Source organism: Pyxicephalus adspersus, chromosome 3 (genome assembly GCF_032062135.1).
Source record: "Pyxicephalus adspersus chromosome 3, UCB_Pads_2.0, whole genome shotgun sequence".
NCBI lineage: Eukaryota > Metazoa > Chordata > Amphibia > Anura > Pyxicephalidae > Pyxicephalus > Pyxicephalus adspersus.
The window spans coordinates 102,814,698-102,839,793 of NC_092860.1; the positions used below are offsets into that span (position 1 = coordinate 102,814,698).

The 25,096-nt window shown below is 35.9% G+C and overlaps 1 protein-coding gene across 1 annotated transcript in view; it reads right to left on the reverse strand.

The window, feature by feature from the left end:
- The window catches only part of INPP4B (inositol polyphosphate-4-phosphatase type II B), a gene marked incomplete in the record, with an annotated part of 326,843 nt that overhangs the window by 17,419 nt on the left and 284,328 nt on the right, over positions 1-25,096 (reverse strand). Inside the window, 6 exon segments of the mRNA XM_072405866.1 lie at positions 11,029-11,141; positions 12,870-12,967; positions 15,268-15,408; positions 18,423-18,540; positions 22,804-22,927; positions 23,686-23,858. Of these exon segments, the coding sequence (XP_072261967.1) occupies positions 11,029-11,141; positions 12,870-12,967; positions 15,268-15,408; positions 18,423-18,540; positions 22,804-22,927; positions 23,686-23,858 (767 nt within the window).

The following is a 25,096-nucleotide window of genomic DNA, read 5'->3' on the forward strand; positions in this document are numbered from 1 at the left end:
TACCAGGGATTGGAAATTAAATTAAAATAATGGCACATAATATTCCATGCTCTATCGAATTCCATGCTCTGTAGAGTTTTGAACTATGGGATAAATTTAAGTTCCAAACTCCCTTTATCTGTAATTCAAAAGTTTCCCGTCAGCAGCATAATTTTGAGATCATGTATACCGAGACCTTTAATGCAAAAATAGACTGCTACAAGAATATCTATTTTGTTGTAAATTGCAAATCTATCATAGTGAAGTTTTTGGTGAAGGGTGTGGTCTGCCTCCAAAACATACATCCTGGGGCAAAATGCCAACAATACCAAGTCTATCCCGTTTACTTAAGGCGCTCCCTAATCCAGCAATTTCTTTCACTCAGTTGTAATCACAAGTATCTTTATGCAGTCTTCTGGAGTCTTAAGCCAAATCAACTGGAAGACACCCAGGGCAACTCCAAAATTGTACACAAAGCGATGCATATGCACAGCTTAGTGTACAATTCAAAAGATTGCTGGCAGGCAGAAAAAGAGCTTGCATTTAGAAGCGTTATATAGAAGAGTTATATAGAGCACCGGTCACCAACTGGTAGAGAAAAATTTGGTGGTTCACGGCTCTGGCTGGTACACCCCCGAGCGGGAACAGGAAAAGGACCCCGCAAGGGGGGCGCACTGGCCAGAACCTCGGACCATGTCTCCTATATGGACACAACCTGCCCACTCTCCCATCACAGGCTAAGACCTGTATTGGGAGAGTGGGCGCGTTTTGGCATCATGGCGTCACTCTGAGGGAAGTTTCTCCCCCTTTCAGTGACACATGGCTTCCCCCCCGAATTCCATGGATTTAGTGGTCTGTGAGGTCCAAAAGGTTGGAAACAACTAGTATAGAGTCTTCTATGCAAATAAAGTCTATCCCTGTTAGTGACTAAAAAGGCACCTTTTTAGATAGGGAATGGCTGAAACTCCTCTTTACTTAAATAAACTTGACAGAAAGTCAGCAAAAATCTTTTCAGTAAAAAAGTGATGGCAAATTTAAATTTAGACAGGTGATCTGCTAGGGAAAATTTCCCTCACCTGCTCTTCTTCTGGTGGCAACTATAACAGTTCTCACAATTTTCCCATCCTGGTAATAACCAGGGCAAACATAAATCACCTCTTTGGGGACACACAGAAATAAAAACTTGACAGACGTGTCTTATAACTGGTTCGTGTGCAGCTGGTTACTGCAGCAAACTTTTATTCTATAGCATTCATTGTCTATCAGTATTTGTAAGTGAGTGCTGCAGGGATGAAGAAGGTGGGGGAGGTGCACTATCGCTCACCTCGCCTCAGGCAGCAGAAAGCCTTAAATCACCGCCAGCATGTACTGTATTACATTCTAAGCACTACTTTTCTAAGAAGACTTTCTCATAACTTATCTTTGTAAGAGGAGACCAGGTGTCAGACTTTGCTGATCTCCTTTCTTCATTCCCCTGAGCTCCTGCTCTAAGATGACCACAAAATAATTCAAAGGGCTTTATGCAACTTTAGAAGAATACTTGGTAACAGTATGGTTAATGCAGCACACATGTTATAGAAAGGAAAGATGCCATATTTTTCATTTCTATGGAAACTACATTCTTACTTTTTCCAGAATCAAAATTTTAAGTGGTTTTGTACTTTAAAACATAATGCACCTAAAGCACTAGCTGTAAAATGTAATAAAGGTATTTTGAAGCGACCTTAAATCTTTTATTTTTTTTAATGCAGTTACCTTTTCAGGTGATAAGCACTCTGTTCATATTGTTACCCCACCCAGCCAATTCTGAGCAGTCTATATACCATTCTTCTTCTGTGGTTTTCTGGCCTAAAATGTTTTTTTCTTCTATTTTCTGGCACTCCTGTTGACAACTTGCAAAAAAAACCAATTTTCACTGCAATGTCATCAGGGGGCATTCTGTAAATGTTAAATACTTTGGAGCCGATCCTGCTCTGTGCATGCACAAGATCTGGTGCTTTGTTTTTTTTTTTTTTGCAGAATGTCCACTCATAATGTGGTGATTTATTTCACACATGTACAGAACAACAACAATCATTTCTACCAGTGCCCTGCATGGAATACCACAGCCTCCTTGTATATGTGACATAGATATGATTATTAATATTAACTAGTATTTATATAGTGCTGACATATTACAAAGCTCTTTATGAAGTCCATAGTCATGTCACTAACTGTCCCTGAAAGGTGCTCACAATCTTATGTCCCTACCATAGTCATATGTCATTAATACAGTTTAAAGTCAATTTTTTTGGGGAAGCCAATTAAATTAAGTGCATGCTATTGGAATGTGGGAGGAAACCAGAGTTCCAGGAGGAAACCCACACAAACACGGGGGAACCTGCAAACTCCATGCAGATAGTGTCCTGGCATAGATTGGAACCTGTGACCTAACGCTGCAAGACCACTAAGCCACCGTGCTGCCCATGGTACAATTTATGTGACATAGGAACTAATATTATTCACAAGTGATTTTGTAAATGTAAGTAACCTGAAGAGAACAATAAAATCAATAGCCTTTATACAGCATTGTAATGCAGCCTATACCTTTGTTACATATTTTATTATTTATTTCTTAACCACACTGGAATTAAGTTTTTTGCAGGCTTAACAAATATATATGTAACAGATGTTGACGTCTGTATTTTGAATGTTTGACCCAGAGTTTACTGTGCTACTACCTTTATTTGGCAGGGAGCATATTTGTAGTAGGCTTTAGTGTGCATGTAGGAGGTAAGTCCATTCTGGTTTTCTCTATTGCAATTCCCAGCATCACGGACAAAACCAAATGCTAAGCACCACCACTGATCACGGTAAGTGGGTTTTCATTTGTGGATTCACTTAATATTATCCACTCATTAAAAAAGCACAGGTTTATCTTCTATATTGTGAGCACAATTATTAAAATTACTTTTTATACCTATTTATTTGACAGTTTTATTTAAATTGCTTTTGTTCTGTGTTTTCTGGTCTGTTTTCATATAAATGTTAGCTGCTTTGATGAGATGTATTAGATTAGGATCTGTATATATACTAGGGGTGTCAAACTCAAATACATGGAGGGCCAAAATAAAAAACTTAGACCAAGTCGCGGACCAACCTTGAAATTGAAAAAATTGGGGACATTTTTTCTTCCTATTGGATATAACTCTTTTCATATGGAAACAAAGAGGTTTTACTTCGCATTTAATCTGGAACAAGCTTTTAAAGGAGAAAGAGGCATCATTTTTTTTTAATTTTATTTAAGAAAAAATCTTATGCCTCTTTCTCTATTTGTAGCCTTCTGAGTTAAATTTTGGTAACCTTTTTGCACAGGCTAACAATAATAACAACAATATTCTTCTATGAAAATCCAACTATTCAAGTCCATGCCTTGGAGTAGCAAGGAAAAGTACAGCTGAGGGGGAGTGCTGGAAATGCCAGACGCGGCCAACGCGGAGCTAAATCTTATGAGTGGCCTGCCGCTGAAACTCCCTCTTCATTGAAAAAGTGCCGCTACTAAAATTCCCGGCATTATTTACATCTATAAAACAGTCCAAAACCGGGGACACGCATTGCCAGAGAGCCCGCTGGTCTATAGACACGAGTGATGCTGGGAATTGTAGTAGCGGCGCTACTTCAATTCAGCGGCAGGCCAGCTGCAGTTCATATTTAGGATTCCTTTGGGGGTGAAGAAAAAGGACGTTGGGGGCCAGATTTGGCTCCAGGGCCAGAGTTTGACTTCCCTGATATATACCTTGTGACATCCAAATTAATTGCAATTGAGATGAACTTGGTTAATTGGATTATGGTAGGAGATCATGTGTGTGTATGAGAAATTGTATGTTTGGTTTGTTGGCCTATGAGAAAAGTGGAACTAAACCAGTGATACTCACCTGCCCATGTTCCCTTGCAGGGCACCCCCATTCTCTTCTTTCTTTTCTTCCTGTAGATGATATTCGGCCATTCTGGGATGACATAAATCCTGCACAAGTCCGTGGGATTTTATTCATTCCCAACACTCTCAGGGAAATCCGGGATTGCTAGGTATCCCAGGCAACTAAAGCTGAAGATGCGCATATCAGTTTTTTGACAGAGACCTGGAGTGATCAGGCAGGCAGGAGGGATTTATTGCAGGAAGGACATTGCCTGTTCTTTTCTGCAATAATGAGCTGCCTGATTGCCTATCCCTAAAAGTGGAACGTTATTTCTGCTTTAAGTGCATTTTGCATGAAACTGGTCAGAAAGATTGATCCAATTTTATTCTGTTTATACAATAAAGAAACTGATGCTGCTTTGTGCCATCTTCCATTTATACAAGTTGCTAAATGTCAGTGGTGAACACAAGTTACTTATTACAAGTGTATCCAGGCAAGCATGGACTAACCTGTGGCAGTTACACCTTTTGGGCAGTACCCAAGTTCACTATTTGTGTGCAACAAACACCCACATATAGTAAATCCTTGAAGAGTTTGCATTTAAGCATTGCTTATGATATAAACAATCTTTGTCAAAACACATATATAGGTGTATTTATAAAGTGTTTTCACTCAATATTTACCAAATATTTTGTTTAAATTAAGTGATAATAAGGCAATAAGTATGTGAATATTGAATGAAAACATTAAATGACTACACTGACCTTGAAAATTCACCTACTGTCAATATTTTGTTTTTGTCTGTATAATATTTTTGCCATTGTGATATGTTTAGCAAGCACTTATAAAAATTTAATTCCAATTTACTAGAGTACATTTTGCTGGTATAATTGCAGACTAAAAGCTTAAGTGACCTGTAAATTGGAGATATTTTTACCTAGAATTACCTTGTTGTATTCTGCACTGATCTGGCATTCCCATCAGGGAGTGGGAAACTTTCTTGCAAAGTCCTGTCTGGATAAAGAAGCATCCCTGCAGGTAATTACCCTTTAAGGGTCTTAAGGAGCTTAGTTCAGTCATTGGGAGACCATTTAATGTAATCCTCAAGGATTACACTGCAGCAGATACAACCACACCATAAGATTAACACAAAGCAATTTAATGTATTTAGGAACATGGCTTCATGACAACAAGCTATTTACTGGACAGTTCACATTCATAAAGGATCTACCTGTATTTTATGGAAACATTAAACAATATCATACAATACACCACATTACAAACTGGCTTGTAGTTAGCAGTGTTTGTAATAAGATTTAAAGTGTAATTTTTTTGGGTAGCATTATGTTTGAACATATTTAATCAACTAAACTGAACTAAAATGAATCAGTGAACTCAGATAGATGATAAACTCATGGTCTTCTGCATAGAAAACTGATTGAATTGATGTTAAAACTTAAAGAGAAGGGTTTGTATGGCATTCAGAAATCTTCTTTAAAAAGCAATCTTTTTTATTATATTAGAAAATAAAGTGTGCTAACTGTGTTATTGCTATAGACAACATTTACATGCCTAATACTTTAGTACCAAAATATTGTATACTTATACTTAAAGGCCAACTTAGTGTTAGGAAATAGATTATGTGTTATGTTGGACTGGTTTTAGGCTCAAGGGGTTAGAAGGTAAGATTAAAGAAGCTAGCCCCACCTCCAACAGGAAAGGCTAAGTTATATAAAAAAATACAAAAAAAGTAAAAATGATTTACCTTACAGTTCCAGGTTTTGACTGCTCCATGTAGGTAAAGATGGTATCATTGGACCTTCTCACAGGATCCTGGGAAAGCAGAGAATCCTAAATCTCACAAGAAGTTTCTCTAGCTCTGTTTCGGGAATGTCCCAGAGTCCAGCAAGAAAGGCCAAGTGATACTAAATACAGATAAATGTAAATACAGTATATATTGTAAATATATAAATGGTCCTAATAGAGAATCAACTTAAGGTTATTGAAAAGGACAAAAGGGCACTTCGAAGTCTAGAGGAAAAGAAGTTTAGTCTCCACAAATAAAAGGGATTCTTCAAATGTGAAACAGATTCCCTCAGGAAGTAGTTTTATCACGTTCCATAGATTGTTTTAAGAAAAAGATGGATGCTTTTCTAGACACACAGAATACAACTGGGTATTAAAGTTTAGAAGGAATGTCACAAAAGACTGTTGATCCAGGGAACATTTGACTGCTTAAAGTTAAGAGGGATTTGTTTTTACCTGTTGGAGTAAATTGAACCATGTTTTATAGGGAAGGGGGAATTTGTGTTTCTTTAGTGGTTGAACTTGATGGACTTATGTCTTTTTTCAACCTCTAACAGACGACAGATAGTTTTTAAATTGTTGCAACTTGGAACAATTATATTTGCAACAGTTTCTCCTAACAGGCATGAGGAAGGCGTTTATTCTAAGAAGTTTGTTGTCTGTTCTCTTTTGGTTTTCGAGAAAGTATCATGCTATAAACTCCAGTACTTAGAAAAAAATAATCAAGTCAATGGTCTTTATCCTCATCTTTCAAATGTTTTTGATTCACCTTTTTAAATGCTTGCAAACAACTAGAATTTAGGTTCTCAATTACCTTCCAGAATCATTTTATCACTCTTTAGGTTTAAAGAGCTCAGAAAGTATATTAAAAATATTAATTATTTTGTTGAGAAATTTACTGACTTGTTTCTTTTAAAGCAAGCTCTTGTATATTTTACTTTGTCTTCTTCATTTATCATTTTTAAATTATATATCTTTTATCGTAGAGGAGATGTTTAATGTTGTGTGAAAATTCAACAATGTACTTCTCTGCTTGACAGAATGTCCTCTTGCAGCGAGTCCACAGTGATTGTATGCAGGACTCCTGACAAGACAGCAAAGAATAATTCATCTAGGCACAATAGACTCTTCGAATCAGCAGACTGAAACTCAGTTAAGGAAAAATGGTGCTGTAGCTCTATAAGAATCTACTAGTTTGGCAGCTGATCAAATCACAGACACTACTAGAGGGACATGTACACAATGCTGGGATTAATGTACTTCATAAAACAACCAGCACTGTGCAAGACCCAGAATTGTCAATTTACCAAAATGCTTGGTGAACACAGGCCATATGTCACATATTTTAGAGGAACAGAATTTATTTGTACACACTGTACACAGTTTCAATAAAATGCTGATAAATTCAATCTGGGCTTCATTTATCAAAGGTAATTTAAACGAAAAGCAAATGAGCTGCCCATAACAGCAAATCCCACCCCATCTGCCATCTGCGGAAAATAAAGAGTCATATCGGTTGTAATAAGCAACACAGGGTGTATGATTAACCAAAATGAGAAGTGTAGGGAGCATCGTGGTGAATTCATTTATGGGCAAACTAAAGCAATTTGTTGCTTTAGTTTTGTTTTTTCCCCAAAACATACAATACTTAACAATTATTTATATAACTCAAAAATAAAAAATGTAACAACTATGCATTATAGAAACACAATTTAGAAAACTTAGTGAAGTTTGGAAAAAGAATAATCTCATTTTCTACATATTCCTATTAGCCTACAAAGGCCAAGTCATAAAGCCATGAAACCTCATTGATAAAGGGGAAAGTGGGAACATTCCCAAGTGAATCAAAATATAGTTTACCAGTGAATCATAGTATAGCGAACAAAATAAAATTGTATAGCCCCTGATTCAGAGATAATAGCAAAGACCCTATGCATGATATTTTCACCTAAAATGATAGACAACATGTCAAAGGCAAAATTGCCAATTTTTTCATCCTTGTTGGCTATAAAAATGTGTTTTCCTATCTGTTTTTACTTCCATTAAATAAATGCCTGATCATTAGCACTAACTACCACAAACACAACATAATATTCACTATTTTATTTATTAACGTTTAGGTTAAGTGGATTAAGTAATTGAAGCCTGTTTGTAAAGCTGTACACATTCATATTAGCAAGTTTTGCAAGGACATCTTTGCCCCTCCAGAATTAATACATTTGAAAATATTGCAAAGTACATCTAAAGGCTCCTATCTGGCAGTAAACATATATACCCCACCTCCAACCCCCCCCTCCCTTGTCAGATACTACCTTTTTTTTCGAAGAAGGAAAGGGAAGGGTTTTCAAAAAGGTCAAATTACTGTCAATCCAGAAAGCAGTGGGAAGGGCTAAGTATGGTCTTGGTTCAATTGGTGCTACACTCAGTATTGACAATGCGGCACACCCCTTGAAACTAATTTTTTTATTTTTATTTTTTTGTTTTATTTTTTTTATTTTTTATTTCACTTTAGTGCAATAAGGAATGACTCTAGCTAGCTTTATAGCATATATCAGAAAGCATCCACCCATTGCAATAGTACTGTGGACTTAACAAAAAATAATTATTGAAACTAAAAAAATCTAAGTATCAATTTTCAGCAGGAGCATATTAGCAAGGAGTTATTAAAATAGATACATTTTAATAATGTATTAGTTGCAAAGTATAAAGCTACGTACACACTTCCAATTATTATCGTTGGTAAACGAACGACGAACGATCCTGCACGATATCTGCGAACGATCGTATAGCACTGATCTTGTACATACAGATAACGACACGATCGTTCGTAGATATTGTACACACAATAGATGCGATCGTTTGAACGATACAGGAAGTTACGTGCACCACAGGAACGTTCGTTCATCACGCATGCTCAGACCATGGACGATCAATGAACGATCGTACACACGAACGATGGTCAACGATCGTCGTCCAATCCGATCCGCCGGTCCGGTCGTTCATTTCCAACGACTTTCCTCGTTCGTCGGCGTCGTTGGTTACTTTTTTTACGAACGATTTTTGCCCAATCGATCGTTCCTCGTTCGTTCGTCGTTCATTTTGAACGATAAAAATTGGAAGTGTGTACGCAGCTTTAAGCCTGTGCTATAAACTTCCTAAATGTTGAATTAACAGTTTCTAATATTGTAAATCCCCACTGGGAACTTGATTCTTGGCAGGGGTATATCAGCAGTGCTTATTTACAAAAATGTTTTTTTTTTTTCATTTTATATCTGCAAAAATTAATTTGTACATTTTACTGTTACACCCAGTTAATCCTTGGCCAGGTTATGCGATCAGGGACAAATGGTGCAGGCCATTTTGGGTAGCTGGCTGCATGGGGTGTTCTAATGACCCCAATGATAGGTAAAACACCATTAGATTACATTAGGGACTGCTTAATTTAGGAGGTTGTAATTCTTCTTTCTACACTCTACAAAACATTTAGCCTGGAAACTCAGATGGATTCACACTTAAACAGTGACTAGTTGTTTTACTTATGCATACACAAATCACATGACTAGGCTATTGGCAATCCTGCTAACCATAAAATAATCCTAACAAAGTATATATTGTTAAAACTAACTAGTGGCTAAAGTGGCAATTCAACAATGATAATTTTTTAGTGGTGCTTGGTTCTTGGATTTAAAGCTACGTACACACTTCCAATTTTTATCGTTGGTAAACGAACGACGAACGATCCTGCACCATATCTGCGAACGATCGTATGGCACCGATCCTGTACCTACAGATAACGACACGATCGTTCAAAGATATTGTACACATGATAGATGCGATCGTTTGAACGATACAGGAAGTGACGTGCACCACAGGAAGTGAGCGAACGTTCGTTCACCGCGCATGCTCAGACCATGGACGATCACTGAACGACCGCACACACGATAGATGATCAACGATCGTCGTCCAATCCGATCCGCCGGTCCGGTCGTTCATTTCCAATGACTATCCTCGTTCGTCGTTGGTTACTTTTTTTACGAACGATTTTTGGCCAATCGGTCGTTCGTCGTTCGTTCGTCGTTCATTTCCAATGATAAAAATTGGAAGTGTGTACGCAGCTTAACAGATTATTTTCATCCAAAAAATGTCCCCTGTTATGTATGCAATGTTTACGTTTTTGTAAATTATCGATGTAAAACAATGTTTCTAGGTCATTACAGTGGTCACCTCACTCAATTTATAAGGGATTGTTTTATAGTATTTTCTTGCAAAATTACAGTTAGAATCATTTCAGCATTTCCTAAAGTGGCAACAAATCTAATTGCAATTAACAAAATTTCATTCCAAAGTTCCCATGACAGTTTAAGGACTACCTGAGTACAACAATCACTGTGCTTACAATCAAGTGCATTTTACTTCTGATGTCTTCTCAGTGTATAAAGGTCACTTGTTATTACCCAGAAAAGACATTGCAGTAAATAGAACAGCTGTTAGTCCGCAGGTCATTTTTTCTTTTATGGACATTAAATGTAAGAGCGATGATAGTGTAAGGGGGCTTTTTTAAAGTGCAATTTATTTTCAACACCTGTTTTGCACTTTTGCCATCGATTGCCACTTTAGAAAGCAGTAGCCACAATAAAAGTCAACAGGCCAAGTGCACAAGTGATGATCATAGTTAGAACTGAATGAACTGCTATCCTATTGCTACCCCAGTGTAAATGTGATTGCTTCTGTTTTTTAGGGTACTATCCTTTATTTTTTGAAAACCTAATTACCAGGGAACATATGCTGTTTCTACAGTTTCTAAAAGTGGTAAACAGTTTTCGGTTTTCCACTTTTTTTTGTCTCCAAGCTTTCAAATCTTCACTATTTTGGAAAGTTTGGCTGCTATGGAAATTTTCAGCTATCAGTCTGCTGCTCCTTATATAAATGAAGACAAATGCCTGTTAACACATTTAAATATATTAGGGTAAATATACAGGTTTATTATATTATAAAGTCTCACTTCACATCTATAGCTGTTTTATCCACATTTTGCAGTTATTATTATTAAATTATTATTAAACAGGATTTATATAGCGCCAACATATTACGCAGCGCTGTACATTAAATAGGGATTGAAAATGACAGACTAATACAGACAGTGACAGTTCAACAACCTTATCCCTAAAATTATGGTGTTTGTATTCACAGATCTGATGAGTGACTACAGCAAAAATAGCCATAAAGCACCTCTTAGAAACATGCCCTTGTTGGACACTCTGTAGCACACGTACACCTACATGCTTGGTCTGTCATTCTCCCTAACATCTAGACATGCAGCAATGTGGTGATATATAACAAAACTTACAGTAGCAGCTAACCACATGATTTCTACATTCTTCCTTTTTTTGGCATGAGTGTTTTGGTGAAGGTTTTCTAGGAGTTCCTTTAGATCACTATGATCATGGAATAACTGTGGACCTGAAGGAAAGAAAACAGACATTATATCCGATTTATGTTTTTGTTTTATATCCAGTTTAATTGATAACAAAGTCAATAAATGTAGACCTAATATTCACATGGCATTATTATTATTTATAAGGTAGTCTGTATGCAGAAAAAATACACTGTTATGTACTCCTGTAACTAATAATTTACCTTAGTGTTAGCCTGTTTGCTCAAATTTTAACATTTTCATATGCATAATGCACATGTGCAAAAAATTTACTGACTGATTCCCTTCATGCACTTCCAAAGATGGTTTGGCACCTCCCCTCCTAACTGGCTGCCCTGTCCCTTCTTGCCAACCCTTCTTGGATTCATTTTAGTAGGCGCAATTTAACAGTGATAACATTTACTTGCAAGGAAAGTAAAATCTTTAGTGTTTGTAAAGAGCAACTTAATTATTATAAAACGTTCATCTTACTTCATCAAAACTTCATCAAATGTCAACAGACATTGACAAGTGTTAGTGAGAGCTTGTCACTTTTATCTCTCACTTATATTATTTAAATTAAATATTCCTATCTTACATTTAAATATACTGATATAACATTCATACAGTTTTAAATAACATCAAAGAGGGACATTTCTTTTTGAAGCCAACCAATTTCTTTTGCAACCAACCAAAATTGCACTTTATCATAAGGCATTAGAAACACAGAAGAAATCTAGTTACTGTAACCAAAAAGAATTTCTTTTATATAAGACATACTCAGAAGGTTCACTGTTTTGGACTTTTGTAACATTCTTTTTACTGATTTCTATGTAAAGGGCCCAAAACAAAACCTTGTGAGACATACCCCAGGCTCAATTATATGAAGAAGATACATACATATTATATAAAATAGTTATTAGAATAAGCATGCACCCAACTTTAAAAAATACTGTAGTTTAGATCAGGACATGCATACATAAATTAATATATATGACTCTATAAGGAAATACTATTCTTACAGAAAAAAAAGCTTGCAACTTTGTTAACAAGGTTTAACAAAATCATGATCTTTTTGCAAAGTGAACAGAAAAGCTCCAGCTGCTATTTGTAGAAATCGCTGCTTTTGCTTCTTATCCTCCACAATCTTTCATTTGCAATCCTGTGCAAATGGATTCACAGTGGGAAACTTACTTAAAGGAAATATTTTGATTCTTTAGACGTTTGTATGGTCTCACTGTGATAAAGAGCCACTTGAAGAACCTTATGGAACATGTAAGCATTAATAAAATATTTAAATATATCTGTACTTGAAGGTAATTCAGGACAGCACTTTTGGATTATTTTAGCTATAGATGCTTAAAAGCCTTTGTCACAGATAGCAGGAAAACAGCAAAATAGAAAGCACTGTATTCACAAAGTTTCAACATCCCATGCAAAGCCTAGTAAAATATGACTAGAAGAGAAACACCATTCCTCTTAAAAGTCAGTTACCTTCCAATGGAAACAGAAATTTAAGCAAATGATTATACTTTTTGGTGATTGAAAGGCAATTTCCATTGCTTGTCCTTGTACTTCACAACAGGAAAAGCTTTCACACCTAGTGAGAAACTTTTTTTAAAGAAATGTGCTCAACAATGGTGAGGAGGGGTTTCATGGAACAGGAGGGAAAAAAAAGCAAACATCTTCCTGGTTGCTTTGGACAAATTTTATTCATTTTCCAAACCAATAAAAATTGCAATGTAACTAAATTAAACATCTCCTTTCATACTCACAGTCTGCAGATGTTTTATCTGTGCACAGCCTGTAATACTCTTCCAAATGTTCAACATTTTCTTGGTTAATACTTTCTTGCAAAGAGGTGTCACCAAACCTAGTAGATGTAAATTATATTAAAAATGTTGATGCAAAATAACAACTTAAAAAATTAAAATAAACAGCCCAAGTCCAGGAAGTGATTATTAGAAGCAAAGTAACCTAATCATGTTTTTAAATAGGCGGCTGTTCGCATGTCTGATTTGCAAAAAAACAGAACAGAAAGCTAAAATCTATAAAGCAATGGATTTACTTGGCAAATCAATATCTGCCCAGCAGTGTCATATATTTGCAATGAGCTCAGATTAGTTTATCCTGTTTTTGGAGAACAATACACAACACTGTACTAGTTCATTTACCTATCTGGTAGCTCATTAACTGAAAGACAGTTAATAAAGGAAATGTCATCAAAGGGCAATTCTGGTCACAAGTATAGGAGAGCAGTTGGAGGTGTGGGCAATAATCTAGTCATCAAATGATTCTTAATGATTGCATGGACTGCTTGCTGATTTTGCATGAGCAAGTGCAGGAAACCCTGGCTCATGTACTCTTTAGAAAAAAAGCAGCAAATATCTAAAAAAAAATATAAGCTACTTCCAAGAGAAAGAAATTATCCACATTGGGTGATATAAATTGGGTTAGTACAAACATATGAAGGCTTGTTTAAGGATAACGAATCACCAATTTTCTATACTAAATCGTATTAAGCAAAAAGTATAAATACCACAACTCTATCCTATTTCCTGCTTAATTTACATAAAAAGATGGAAAATCCTATATGTGTATTTGAAAATGATCCTGACTGGGACATTCAACATTTTATTCATTTTAAGGCTGTGAAGAGGTTTGTATTTAAATGTACTAACATTGGTGTCAATGTCCCAGAACTAACCTGAAGCCAATTCTACCAAATGGGCCTTGTTTGTACATACGGGGCCTGGGATTGGACTGCTTATTTCCCTAACCAGAGTAGGCTATGTCCAATTATATAGTAAACTTGGCCTCAAAATGTAGCTTACTTTTTTACAAACAGCAATGTATAAACTACAGCTAATAAGACATGCAACCTAAAAAGTCATCTTTGTCCACTGCTAAAAGGGGTGAATTTTTCTCAATTTAGTCTCAAATAGTATATACATTGAGCATGGATATCTGACATTCCCTCAAACATTCTCTGGTGTAAATCAATTGCCAGTGAAATACATGGACCTAGAAGATTCCCACCAGGCAATATTTGATTTCCTGTTTTATAAATAGAGCCCTAAGACTCTGTTCAGGCTGATGTATGGAACAGGTGTTCTCATGCTGTACCATACTCGCTGGTTCTTATGGAACTGTTGTGTGAACATTTTACCAGCCTTGTATCTATCTTGTCACCATTATTCATAGTATTAAGATTTTATGCTGATGTAGGGAAAAACCATACCCAGCTACTGAGTTTAGCATATTAAACTGCTTGTTCATGTTCTTGCTTGTTTCACTTGGCCCATCTTTCTTTCCTGGCTATCTTAACATCCCATTGTTCCATGATGAGAAAAAATAGTTTATCTATGAATGTTTAAACATTTTACTAAGATATACAAAGGCTTATGTCCCTTCATGGAACTATTCCAATGGCTATTTAATATAACGACCTGCTTACCGATTTCCCAGCTAATGATGTTTAAAAATAACACCAGTTATTCCTCTATGGAGCTTACTGTACATCATATAGGTTAAAACAACTTTAAAAATTTAAGATGGTATTTGCTACAAAGCTTCAATATTGCAAGATTTCAATCTTCCACACCCATTGTATCTAGAGATAAAATAAAATAGCGCAATCCAGGGCTGTAATCTATGTCACCATGCAAGGTTCTATGGAGAAGATGATAGCGTACAAAATAATGTTTCTGGTCACTTTTGTTATACTGGAATGCTTGGTTTACTTAACCTTTATTACTAGACAGACACACATATTTAACTTTTAAGTAAGTTATATTTATCTTTCTTTTCTGCTCCTTAAAATTGTATAATTTGTCTCTGTTTTTGATATGGAATCGCTGTTGACCTTGTGTACGACTTTAATGTCATATTATGCTATATTCTTTTTCCCCGTATTCTTAACTTGTTAAAACAGAATCAACCAATATAGACAATAATTTAAATAATGAACATAGGTTCATACAACCATTAACCAATACTCTCCCTTAAACAGTAGTATGCTAAGGAGCACCACAATCCTTGAGATTGTACTCCTACTGTTTTATTACTTTTTTTTACAGTTTTGAAGCCCTTCTTACCAGGAGCCTCCCCTTAAAAAATCCAAAACTAATTACATTCTGTAAAATAATCATGTATTATTGGAACAAATCTCACCTTTCTGCTATGGTTTGCTGCTCATTAATTCCAATATTAAAAATCACTGGGTAAACATTGAGTGGTTTTCCATCTTTGATCTCTTGCGGAAGCAGCTCGAACATTTTTGTCGGAAGTCTAATCTCCACCTCATAGTGCTCTCTAAAATCAGATTGAAACAGCAATTACTCTTGCCAGTAATAAAAATTATACAATCAACTATGCATGTAAAAGTTTTCATTCTGATGCTTAATAAACATTTTAAAATTTAAAAAAATTCAAAAATCCATGTTCTAGACAAACAGCATTAGGATGTGCTGGCATACAGATTGTATTTTTTAAGATTCAATGACAACAACAATCATTTTAATGAGAGGGACGATAACAGCCATAGAGAGAGAGACCAGACACTTTAGGATAACTCAATATAAACATTGTATATTTTAATCTTTAATCATTTATTTTTTGAGTTGAAGAACAAATATAAAAATAGTGCAATTTTACAGAAATATCTTAGCCACAAAGAATATGCAGAGTAGGAAATGAAATACGTACATTATATTTCAAGCATCAGCAAAACCTTTTAGTAACTAAAAAAAAAACTGAATGTTTTTTTTTTGGACCTCACCGGTGTTGATGCTAAGTCTGACTTTGCTTACTCTGTCTTAGCCCTAGGCACTATTTTTCCCTGTTGCCTCTTCCTAATGGACCCTACTATGTTTTCTCCACCTCCTTACATACATAAGGGGCTCTCTACCTTTGCTTAGTCAACTGCATTATGGGTTGATGCAACATGGCGTGTGTGTTTGTATTTTTGTAGTGTTGTTACAGCTGATAACATTACTTGTGCAAATCATGGCCCTGTCCCTAACTCTAAAGCTTCCCCAGGCAATTTTATATTTGTCTTTGTTATTGGCACTTTGAATGACAAATAAAGGATAATACTGGAAATACAGATAACAGTTCACCAAACAGTGCTCTGAATATAATAAATAAATTATCGTGTTTGCTCAAAGAAACTTTAATGCTAAGCTATTCAGTTTTTCTCATCTTGCATACCTAATGCACTTTAATACATGTGTGCTGCTTTTGAACTAATGACTCCTTTTGACATCATGGGTTATGAAAATATAATATTTGTGTCTTAAAACCCACTCAACCTTACTTGTGGCCAGTTGCACAACAGAACTATAATCAACAAAAAAGCCCTAAATATTGTGTATAAATCAAGAAATAAACTCAAAGCTTCCCTATGAAATCTCTAATAAAATGTAAAAGTAAGGACAAAATAAACTATTTAAAGTGCCTTCATTTGCCTGACTAGTCAGTTGTGCATTTATAGAAAACTTTGCAGAAAAAAAAAACACATTCTGGTGCACCATCCTACAATGCCTATCTGCTGTGCTTAGTTTAAAACGTTTGTTCTGCACCCCGCATGTGTCCACCCTGCATTGCTACGTTTAAAGTACAACTCAAAATACACTCTACAGTGTGCTCCCTTCATGGCTGCCATCTAGCCTACTAGGCTCTGCCTAAAGTAAACAAATTTGCTTTATTAGCAGTCTTGCAGTTTTCTAAAAATACCTGGTAACCAGCACAGACAACACAGTCTCAAATAAATGGGAAAACACTTCACTTTGAGGTGCTGAACATGTGCATGTTTGTTTTGCAAAGACTGGATCAATATCTAATCCACATGCATAGGAGCTCTTAATCCAAAGAGTTAGGGGATGGTGTTTGAAAGATGTGATATAGAAATAATATCCTGTCTACGGCTTAAAAATGAAAGAAAAATGTATGTGAGTTACACAGTCTTGGATACCTTGTTCTGCCTTATCAGGACACTGCACTGAGCTTTTTTCTTTTGCAAGGATATTTGTGTTTTTTTACTGCATTTCCTTGGGGGACAACAGACTTGTTTATGAGAAGTTCTGGGTTTGGGTCTTTTGTATGTTCTTTTCTTTGTAGAACTTCATTCATGTTTACAGTTATTCTTTGGAGTTTTAGAGGGGATAACACCACTGATCTGTCATGCAATTTAGACTTTCTTCTTATTCAAATATTATTGGTTGATATAATTTGTAGATCAGTGAGCTCCTACAGTTTTCCAACCTGTTACTCTTATAATCATTACATTTATGTAAGCTATGTTCCACTAATTTCTTACTACTGCCTCACTGCTTTTTTATCCTAATAAATTGTTGTACTTTCTTTACAGGCCATGTTTTACTGATGACCATTGGTATCTGTGACATTCAGGTTTGGTGTTCCTTGTGTGATTGTGCCTCCAATAGGGCTCTTCACTGCAGTAAACATTAACACCTTCCTCTTCATTCCATCTTCTCTTTTTGCCATCCTGTTCTGTTTCCCACCACTCTGTTGTACTTATCCTACTGTATACTAGTTCCAATCCACTTGATATTCTTTGTGAATATAGGAGAGTGGGACTATAACTGGCCTGCAGAACTAGGGTCCTAGGTTTAAATCATGGCCAGGACACTATCTTCAGTGTGCATGCGTCTCCTCATTTATGTTCCACCAGGCATACCTGCTACATCCAAAAGCTGAATATTATATTGGTAGTAGTTTTGGCTTCCCCTTTAAATTGTCCCTGACTATATGACTATAGATGAGATTTATAAATTGTGAGTTCCTCTGAAAGGCAGTAAGTGACCACTTTTCTTGCAAGAATGTGATGGAGACATAGAAAACAAGAAATGTACCTGTCAACACGCTTTATAAATCTTATCCAAAATGACTTATTTTATGTTATTTAATTTTACATATACAGAAATGTACATATATTTATTTATAACATTAAGCAAACAAGGAAACAAGAAGTATTCTATAAACAATTGCTGGGAACTTTCATTTTGCATCTGATAGCAACCACCTATCATTTATCATACAACTTTGTTGCAGACTTTATTCATAAATGAAAATGTCAAACCTTATAAATGGAATTAATTATCCCGACATGAGCGGCAGACAAAATAAAAATGCATGGATATAACTTGTGATTCAATATTACAGAATTGATTGTGGCAATATCAACATCACAATGTATCATAACACTAATTAGTTGTGAAATCTAATATGCTTTGAAAAACAAAATGTTTTCCTAATCCAATTGCTGACGATGTGAGAAAGATTATATCTGTAAAGACAGGGCTTACCGTCTTCCCGTCACAACGGGCAGAAAGTCATCAGATTTGGCCTCTGTTATTTTAAAAATGACGTGCCTCAGATCTGAAATGCTCATAGCCATGTCTTCCAGCATCCCAATTTCTTCACCTGGATACAACAGGGGTAAGAAAAGTGACATACATGTGGAATTTCTTCAAGTACAATACAGTTTGCCTTATAGGAACAACATGTACATTTGGTCAATAAGTTATTTAGGATAGTTTTCTTTTTACTTTTAACATATTAACTTAACTTAAAATTTCAATAGCATTTATTTGGTCAATGTACAATGCTTATTGTGGCCAACATATAATCCCACCATTCACTTTTGACCTAGTAAAATCTTATTTCTGGAAAAAGTGAGAAAAATGTCTTTTCCTACATACCTGTTTCCTAACAAGAGGTTTGAAGAAATAACAAAAAGGAAATCTTCTAATAGTAGACTACTAGCACAAATACAAATATTACTTTACATTGGGTAAGGAACAATGTTTGTGTCTTGTGTTATCAGTATTACAGTACTCTAGGGGCCCCCATGTGTAGGCATGAACTGGAAATGCTATGTCTTGGGGTCCTATGAATAGCAGGAAAATTGTATTCAGTAAACATTTTGGAAAATGTATTTAAAATGTTCTGTTTATCCTATATGTTTCATCATCTTATCAAACTATTAAAGTAATATTATGTCTTTAAAGAGATATAGACAGGAAATAACAACTTGAACTAAACTGTATCAGCACATACATTTTAGAGTTGAGAGGTGCATACCTAATTTTAGGGTTATGATGGTCCAGAGGAAGTAGAAAACAGTAAAATAGTAAAACAAAATGTAAATGATTTCCCCCCGCTCAGTAGAACCCTGCTCTTCACATCATCACAAAAATCCAAATACCAGGGACAAAGTAACCCATGTGCATAAATAGAGTTACACAATCAGTACCCATTTCATGGACCAAGAGGTCTGGAATAGTTGGCAGACAAGATGGCGACATTCAGGGATTTTGTTACAATGTATTTAGGCAAAGATAAGTGTGTGCTATAATTGGTAAATATGTGGTGCATGCTTGCTGATTACGGTAAAAACTCACCCACACCAATGTAAATTTAGTTCTAATCTAAAATGTATGTATAGTCAAAATGTTTTTTTTATCATGTTGAATAGATAAAAAAGGGATAAAACCCATACAGATTATTTCTTTGCTCTCTATGTAACATTGGGCAAATTTTCTTGAATTTCATTTTTCAATTTCATCCAGAGACACAGGAAGATAGTGGAGATCTCCCCAAATAAGAGAAACTCTCTTTTTTAAAGAGTTGTATTTGAAACTTGTCCCTATTAAAAGATTTCCTCTAACAATGCTACCTGTCTGTTTTAATGATAATGGTATACTGATAACATAACAATCTGATCCTAATATATCATGTACTGTACTTAACCAGTAACAGTAAGACAAAGACAAAGCTAGGTGAGTATGCAGAATAAGGCTTGCAGTTAGGTATTAGTTTTAGGATAATTATAGGTGTTAGGATTAGCTTTTAAAATGTATTTGATCTGGGAGGTTAAATGTTAAGAGCTTGCTTTAGGGGTTAGGAGTAAGGGTTAGGAGTGTTAGATGCTAAGGAACATGTTGAGAAATGCATGTACATTGTTGGGAGTGATTAGGGCTCCCTTTACCTGTAAGATGTTTAGTATAGGCATATAGGTGTAAAGGAGGTTTAATAGTTAGGAGGTTCTTTAGTGTAGATAATACTTTATTAGTTAGCGAATATACACACTAGCTGTTGGCACTGGGGGATTGTGTCCAAACATCAAATATACCAATAATACTCTCCTGCATTTTAATTCCCTTTTTTCTTCTTACTGTGCCTTGCTATACTAATTTCCTATAATCCATATATGTTCTTGTTTTCTTGGCCAATAGGTCCAAACGTAGACCTAAGTGTTGTATAATTTGAACTGCTTTGTATTAGTTTACAAGCTTTTTGGATCAGATATTTTTGTGAAATAAAACATCTATAAGACTTGAGGATTCTGCATGATGGCGTGGGTTCAGCATAAAATCTTCTGCTAATAGTGCTTTAAATGGCATTTACAATGATTTGTATATAAAGCTAACTATGAGATAAGGTCCAGGCACATGTTAATCACTGATGCTTGCATTCATCATTCATTTATTATGCTCTGCATGCAAAGAGGGGACAAGCAAAACACTGAACTGGTTGGACACGTTTCAGCTGACTGATTTACAGCTCACTTCAGGCTGCTGAGGATGATGACTGATTTTCATAGCTGCTGGTGAGTGGGTAAATCACAGCTGCAATAGCTTTACGCAGGTAGAAGAATCTAGCAAATTATGCATCCTTGTTCTTTAAGTGGCTGTGCATGGCTTCTGAAGCAAGAGAGCCATAATAATTATTCCAGGAAAGAAATTACTCTGTATGTTGTGAGCAGTTAGGAGATTATCACTTACTGATTACCAAACCCAACAGGGAAGAATTGTCATTTTGCATGGTTAATTAATTTGGGCCCAGAGTCAAAAGCTATAGATTTATTCATAAATTAATGCAAATAACCTCTCTATTTAGAAGAAATGTTTGTGCTAAGACATTCCTTAACAAAATGCTATTGTTTAAGTAGATCTTTAGACTACAGTGCTATAAGGGAGAAAATGGCAACACACATTGGCTTTTATTAGGTAGTAATCCATGTAATTAATTGACTCTTCACATGGGTGTAAATCCAAGTATCTAATTAACTTTGCAGATGCATTTTTTACCCTTTCAACCTTGATTAATACTGACTCCAGACTTCTTAAAAAGAAAAAAAAAACATTAAATGTATGCAAAAAATACATGACTTTCCAATTCTTAGCCATATCACAGAAAAAGCCTTTTCTTTAGGTTAATTATTAAAATATACAATTAGGGGAACCCAAAACTCCAAGGCTACAGAACAGACATTATTGGGTGGTCAGATGTCCATTCACTTGTCAAGGCAGCCAACTGACAGAGAATATTCTTCAAATGTATAAGCTTTTTTTTTTTTTAAAAGGCAAGAGCTAATTGGCAGAAAAACAGCATGTGGGGCAGGTATAATATCCTGCCTGATTGACTGTTACCCCTGCTAGTGGGGGAGGAGCACATATAAGGAATTGTCACCAGAACCAGACCAAAAAACTTACCAATGGGATTTGTAATAAACATATTGCTTGGTCAATGACTGATTGATGACTTGGAAAATATTAAATAGACAGGACTGAATAGGTGGGTTTTGAGAATCTGTGTACACATTTACAAGATAAAGCTACTTGAAAATGGAAAGAAGAATTCCAGAAAGGTTGCCTGAGAAAAAAATTCGATAGTTTGTGGAAGATACGGTCATTAATAGAATACATTGGGGGTCAACAGTAAGATGGTAGATGGATTAGAGATCATTATGGGATGAGCTACTAAATAAACATGATAAAAGAAGTGATGTTTTTTTTAAAGGAAATTATACAGAAGTAATTTGAACAAACAGTAAAGGCATTGGTAGAGAGAGAAGGCAGATGATGAATGGGAAGATGGGTAAATACATTGTACAACCCCATTCAAGTTAGAGACTGGGGCTGAAAGTTTTGTTGGTAAAGAAACTAACAGTGGGAAAAGATCTACATTAAAGAGACCAGTGATCTATAGATCAGACCTTAATCACATCCTATAAAACCCAACGTGGATCTACAGTAGATATGGCAACAAAATAGATAGGTAGAGTGAGGAAAGTACTCAAACTTCAGTACACTGTTGTAATACAGTACACACTGTGCTGCATATAGCCTGTGCAGAAAGTATTGCACCCAACAGAATTGCCTACTACAGGCTCCTTAAGAAAATAAGTGGGGTGTGTGCGTGTACATAACCAGTCATTAAGTACAAGGAAACAATGCAGAAACAACTGGTATTTATTACAAGAAGCTCCTGTGCTGAAGCAAAACTTCATGTTGGATTACTGAAAAAATATGAAAAAATTACACAAGATGCTGCAATATGCATGCTTTTTGTACTTATGTTTGCTTATTCAAGAGTTCAGCTTTTAAAGGTGTACTGAATGCAGTGAAAGAGATGAAATTCTTATAAAATTACATTATAAAAAAATTAATGCAGAGCTTGTAAAAAAGCTATTTGCCAATGTTGTCAAGTAAGAATATGTATGTCCATAAACAGCAGAAGGCAATCAAATATGTCAGTGTGATCCAGACACTGCATCTGCGATTCCACCTACCCATAACTTCACACATTTTTTTCAGTGTCATAAACTGCCAGTCTAATTAATTTACTATATCAAGTCTACTCAAATAGTTTTTAGTAAGTGTGAATTGTGGCAATACTTACTATATGTGCTGAGAAGACCTTCATATTGCACTAGTAACCCCACTGTGTGAAGCTGCTGTAGAAAGGCCTGATTGTGTAAACTTGAATGCAGCTTGACTATAAATCCACAGACCAATCCTGAAAGCTGAAAGAAAAATTATTATGGAGTTATGTCATTTTCTGATGAGCCCGAATGAATAGTGTCTCAGCTGTGCAAGATTCACTATGACTGTTTACAAACTGCCTAAACTCTTCAAAGATGGTGAGAGATTGGTTCACTTTACAGGAACTTTTCATATAGTCCTAAAATGACTCTGCATAGGATGACTGGTTAAGATTTAGGTTATATTGCATCTTTCCTGCCCTGCACATTTTGTCTTATATTTACCTGTCCTCATTTAGGTATATGCCCTTTAAAAATCCAATTACAGTTTAATTGAAAACGTGAAGAGTAAATATGTTGGCTCAGTTTAGAAAACTCTGACAACTGGCTCTTTGAATATATCTCACCGGGCATCACGGGGATAAGTCAGTACAAATCCAGTAGTGGTGGCTAAGGACATTAAAATACATCTGTGTATCCCACAGAATTATAAGTGCACTGAAGATAACTCATGGCAACTCGTCCCTTATTGCATAGTTTGAGACAAAAGGTAGCCTGCAGGCAAGCAGAATCTTCTAAACTGTTTCTTTGGCTCACTTTATTCCAATAAGCCTATTTTTTTTTACAGTAATTAGTTTGAAAAAAGTATAAACCCACCTAAATAAAAGGGAGTTAAAAACATTACAGTTTTAACATATAAAAAAGACCTGCTATCCAAACTGTTTGACTGTCCATTCCAGTAGTTCATGAATGGGTATGTACTGTATATGCGCTGCCAATTGTCTGTCATTTGAACTTACGGCTTGGCTGAAAACCACGTCTCTTCTGAACATGAGGCGCAGGCACTGGGGCAAAGCACATGCCAGCTCTTGCAGCACAACAAAAGTCATTGAAGCTTTCGCCTTCTCCACAACTTCTGCTACACAGTCTTTTAGTGTAATTATCAGAGGGTAGAGCTGTTCATACCAGTCTTCTGCATAATAGAAAAAAAAGACAGTGATCAAAGTAAACAGAAAAGGGAACACCATGAAAGGAGTGTCTGCTGCCATGCTGAGAAAACACTGAATACATAAAAATATTATGCAAACTTGCCCCCATAAGATAGACATCACATTTGCTGAATTTGTTAGATATTGCCATTAACTGCCGCCTGCCAGTCACTCTCACCACTTAATATTGACACGCTTAAAAACACCAGCTGTTCACAAAGTTTCTTTCCCAGATAGAAAGCAGATGTGAGCTGTGGACCGAGAGGGGATCATACCATCACAATTACAATAATTACTGTTCATATTAGTCAGCCGTGACACATACGCTCGCAAAACAAACCTGTTTTCTAACTGGTAAACGATCTGTAACCAAAAATTCTCTCACAAATTATTTTGCCTTGTTAGAAATGCTTATTACACGCAATGGCAAACAACAAATTCTGTAATACATTTATGCCTAAAGCTGACCTCCAGCCCAAAACAAAGAAAACACCAATTCAGTTAGATAGAAGTGCAAAATATTTATTGTATTTTTTAAATACATCTATTGTAAAGCCGACTGGAGGAAGGGACGGCCAGTACAAGAAGCTTATCAGCTATGCAACTGAGCAATCAGAAGTATAAGCTAATCAGGCTGCTTCTGCTCATTTTCTGCCCAATCAGCAGATTGCGATCAGAGAGGAAATCAGGTTGTATTGCAAAACTGCAGTACATACGAATCAGGGAAACAATCTGGATGTGCTGTGTTGCAGGGATGTGTAAAGGACCAGCTATAGAAAAATAAGTCATACACAAATCCTTTGACAAGTAGAATATATACATACATTGTAACAGTTGGCCAAATAAATCACAGGTATTCCTCCAGGATGACAGGTACATTTGCCCCAGATACAGGGTATACGCAGAGTATTTTTCTGTTTGATCGGACAGTTTTTCTTTTGACCTGAAGGTGGGGTTGAAGTACCAGGCTTAATGACCATGAGCTTCTTGGCCAGGTGGGGGAACTAAAGAGGCCTGGGTATGATCAGGTGTAACTGTCTCATCTGAAATGCATCCTGGAAATTAGGCTGGGAACTGGGAACTGCGAGTAAAGACAGACCATTGCAAAAGATATAAGATTAGGGCCTTAAGAGTCCTTAACAGCACTAGTTTGGGCTGGATTGCTAGTTCGGGGAACTAACAGTGAGTTAGTGGCCAAGTGGCCAGGCTTTATTTTTGCTGT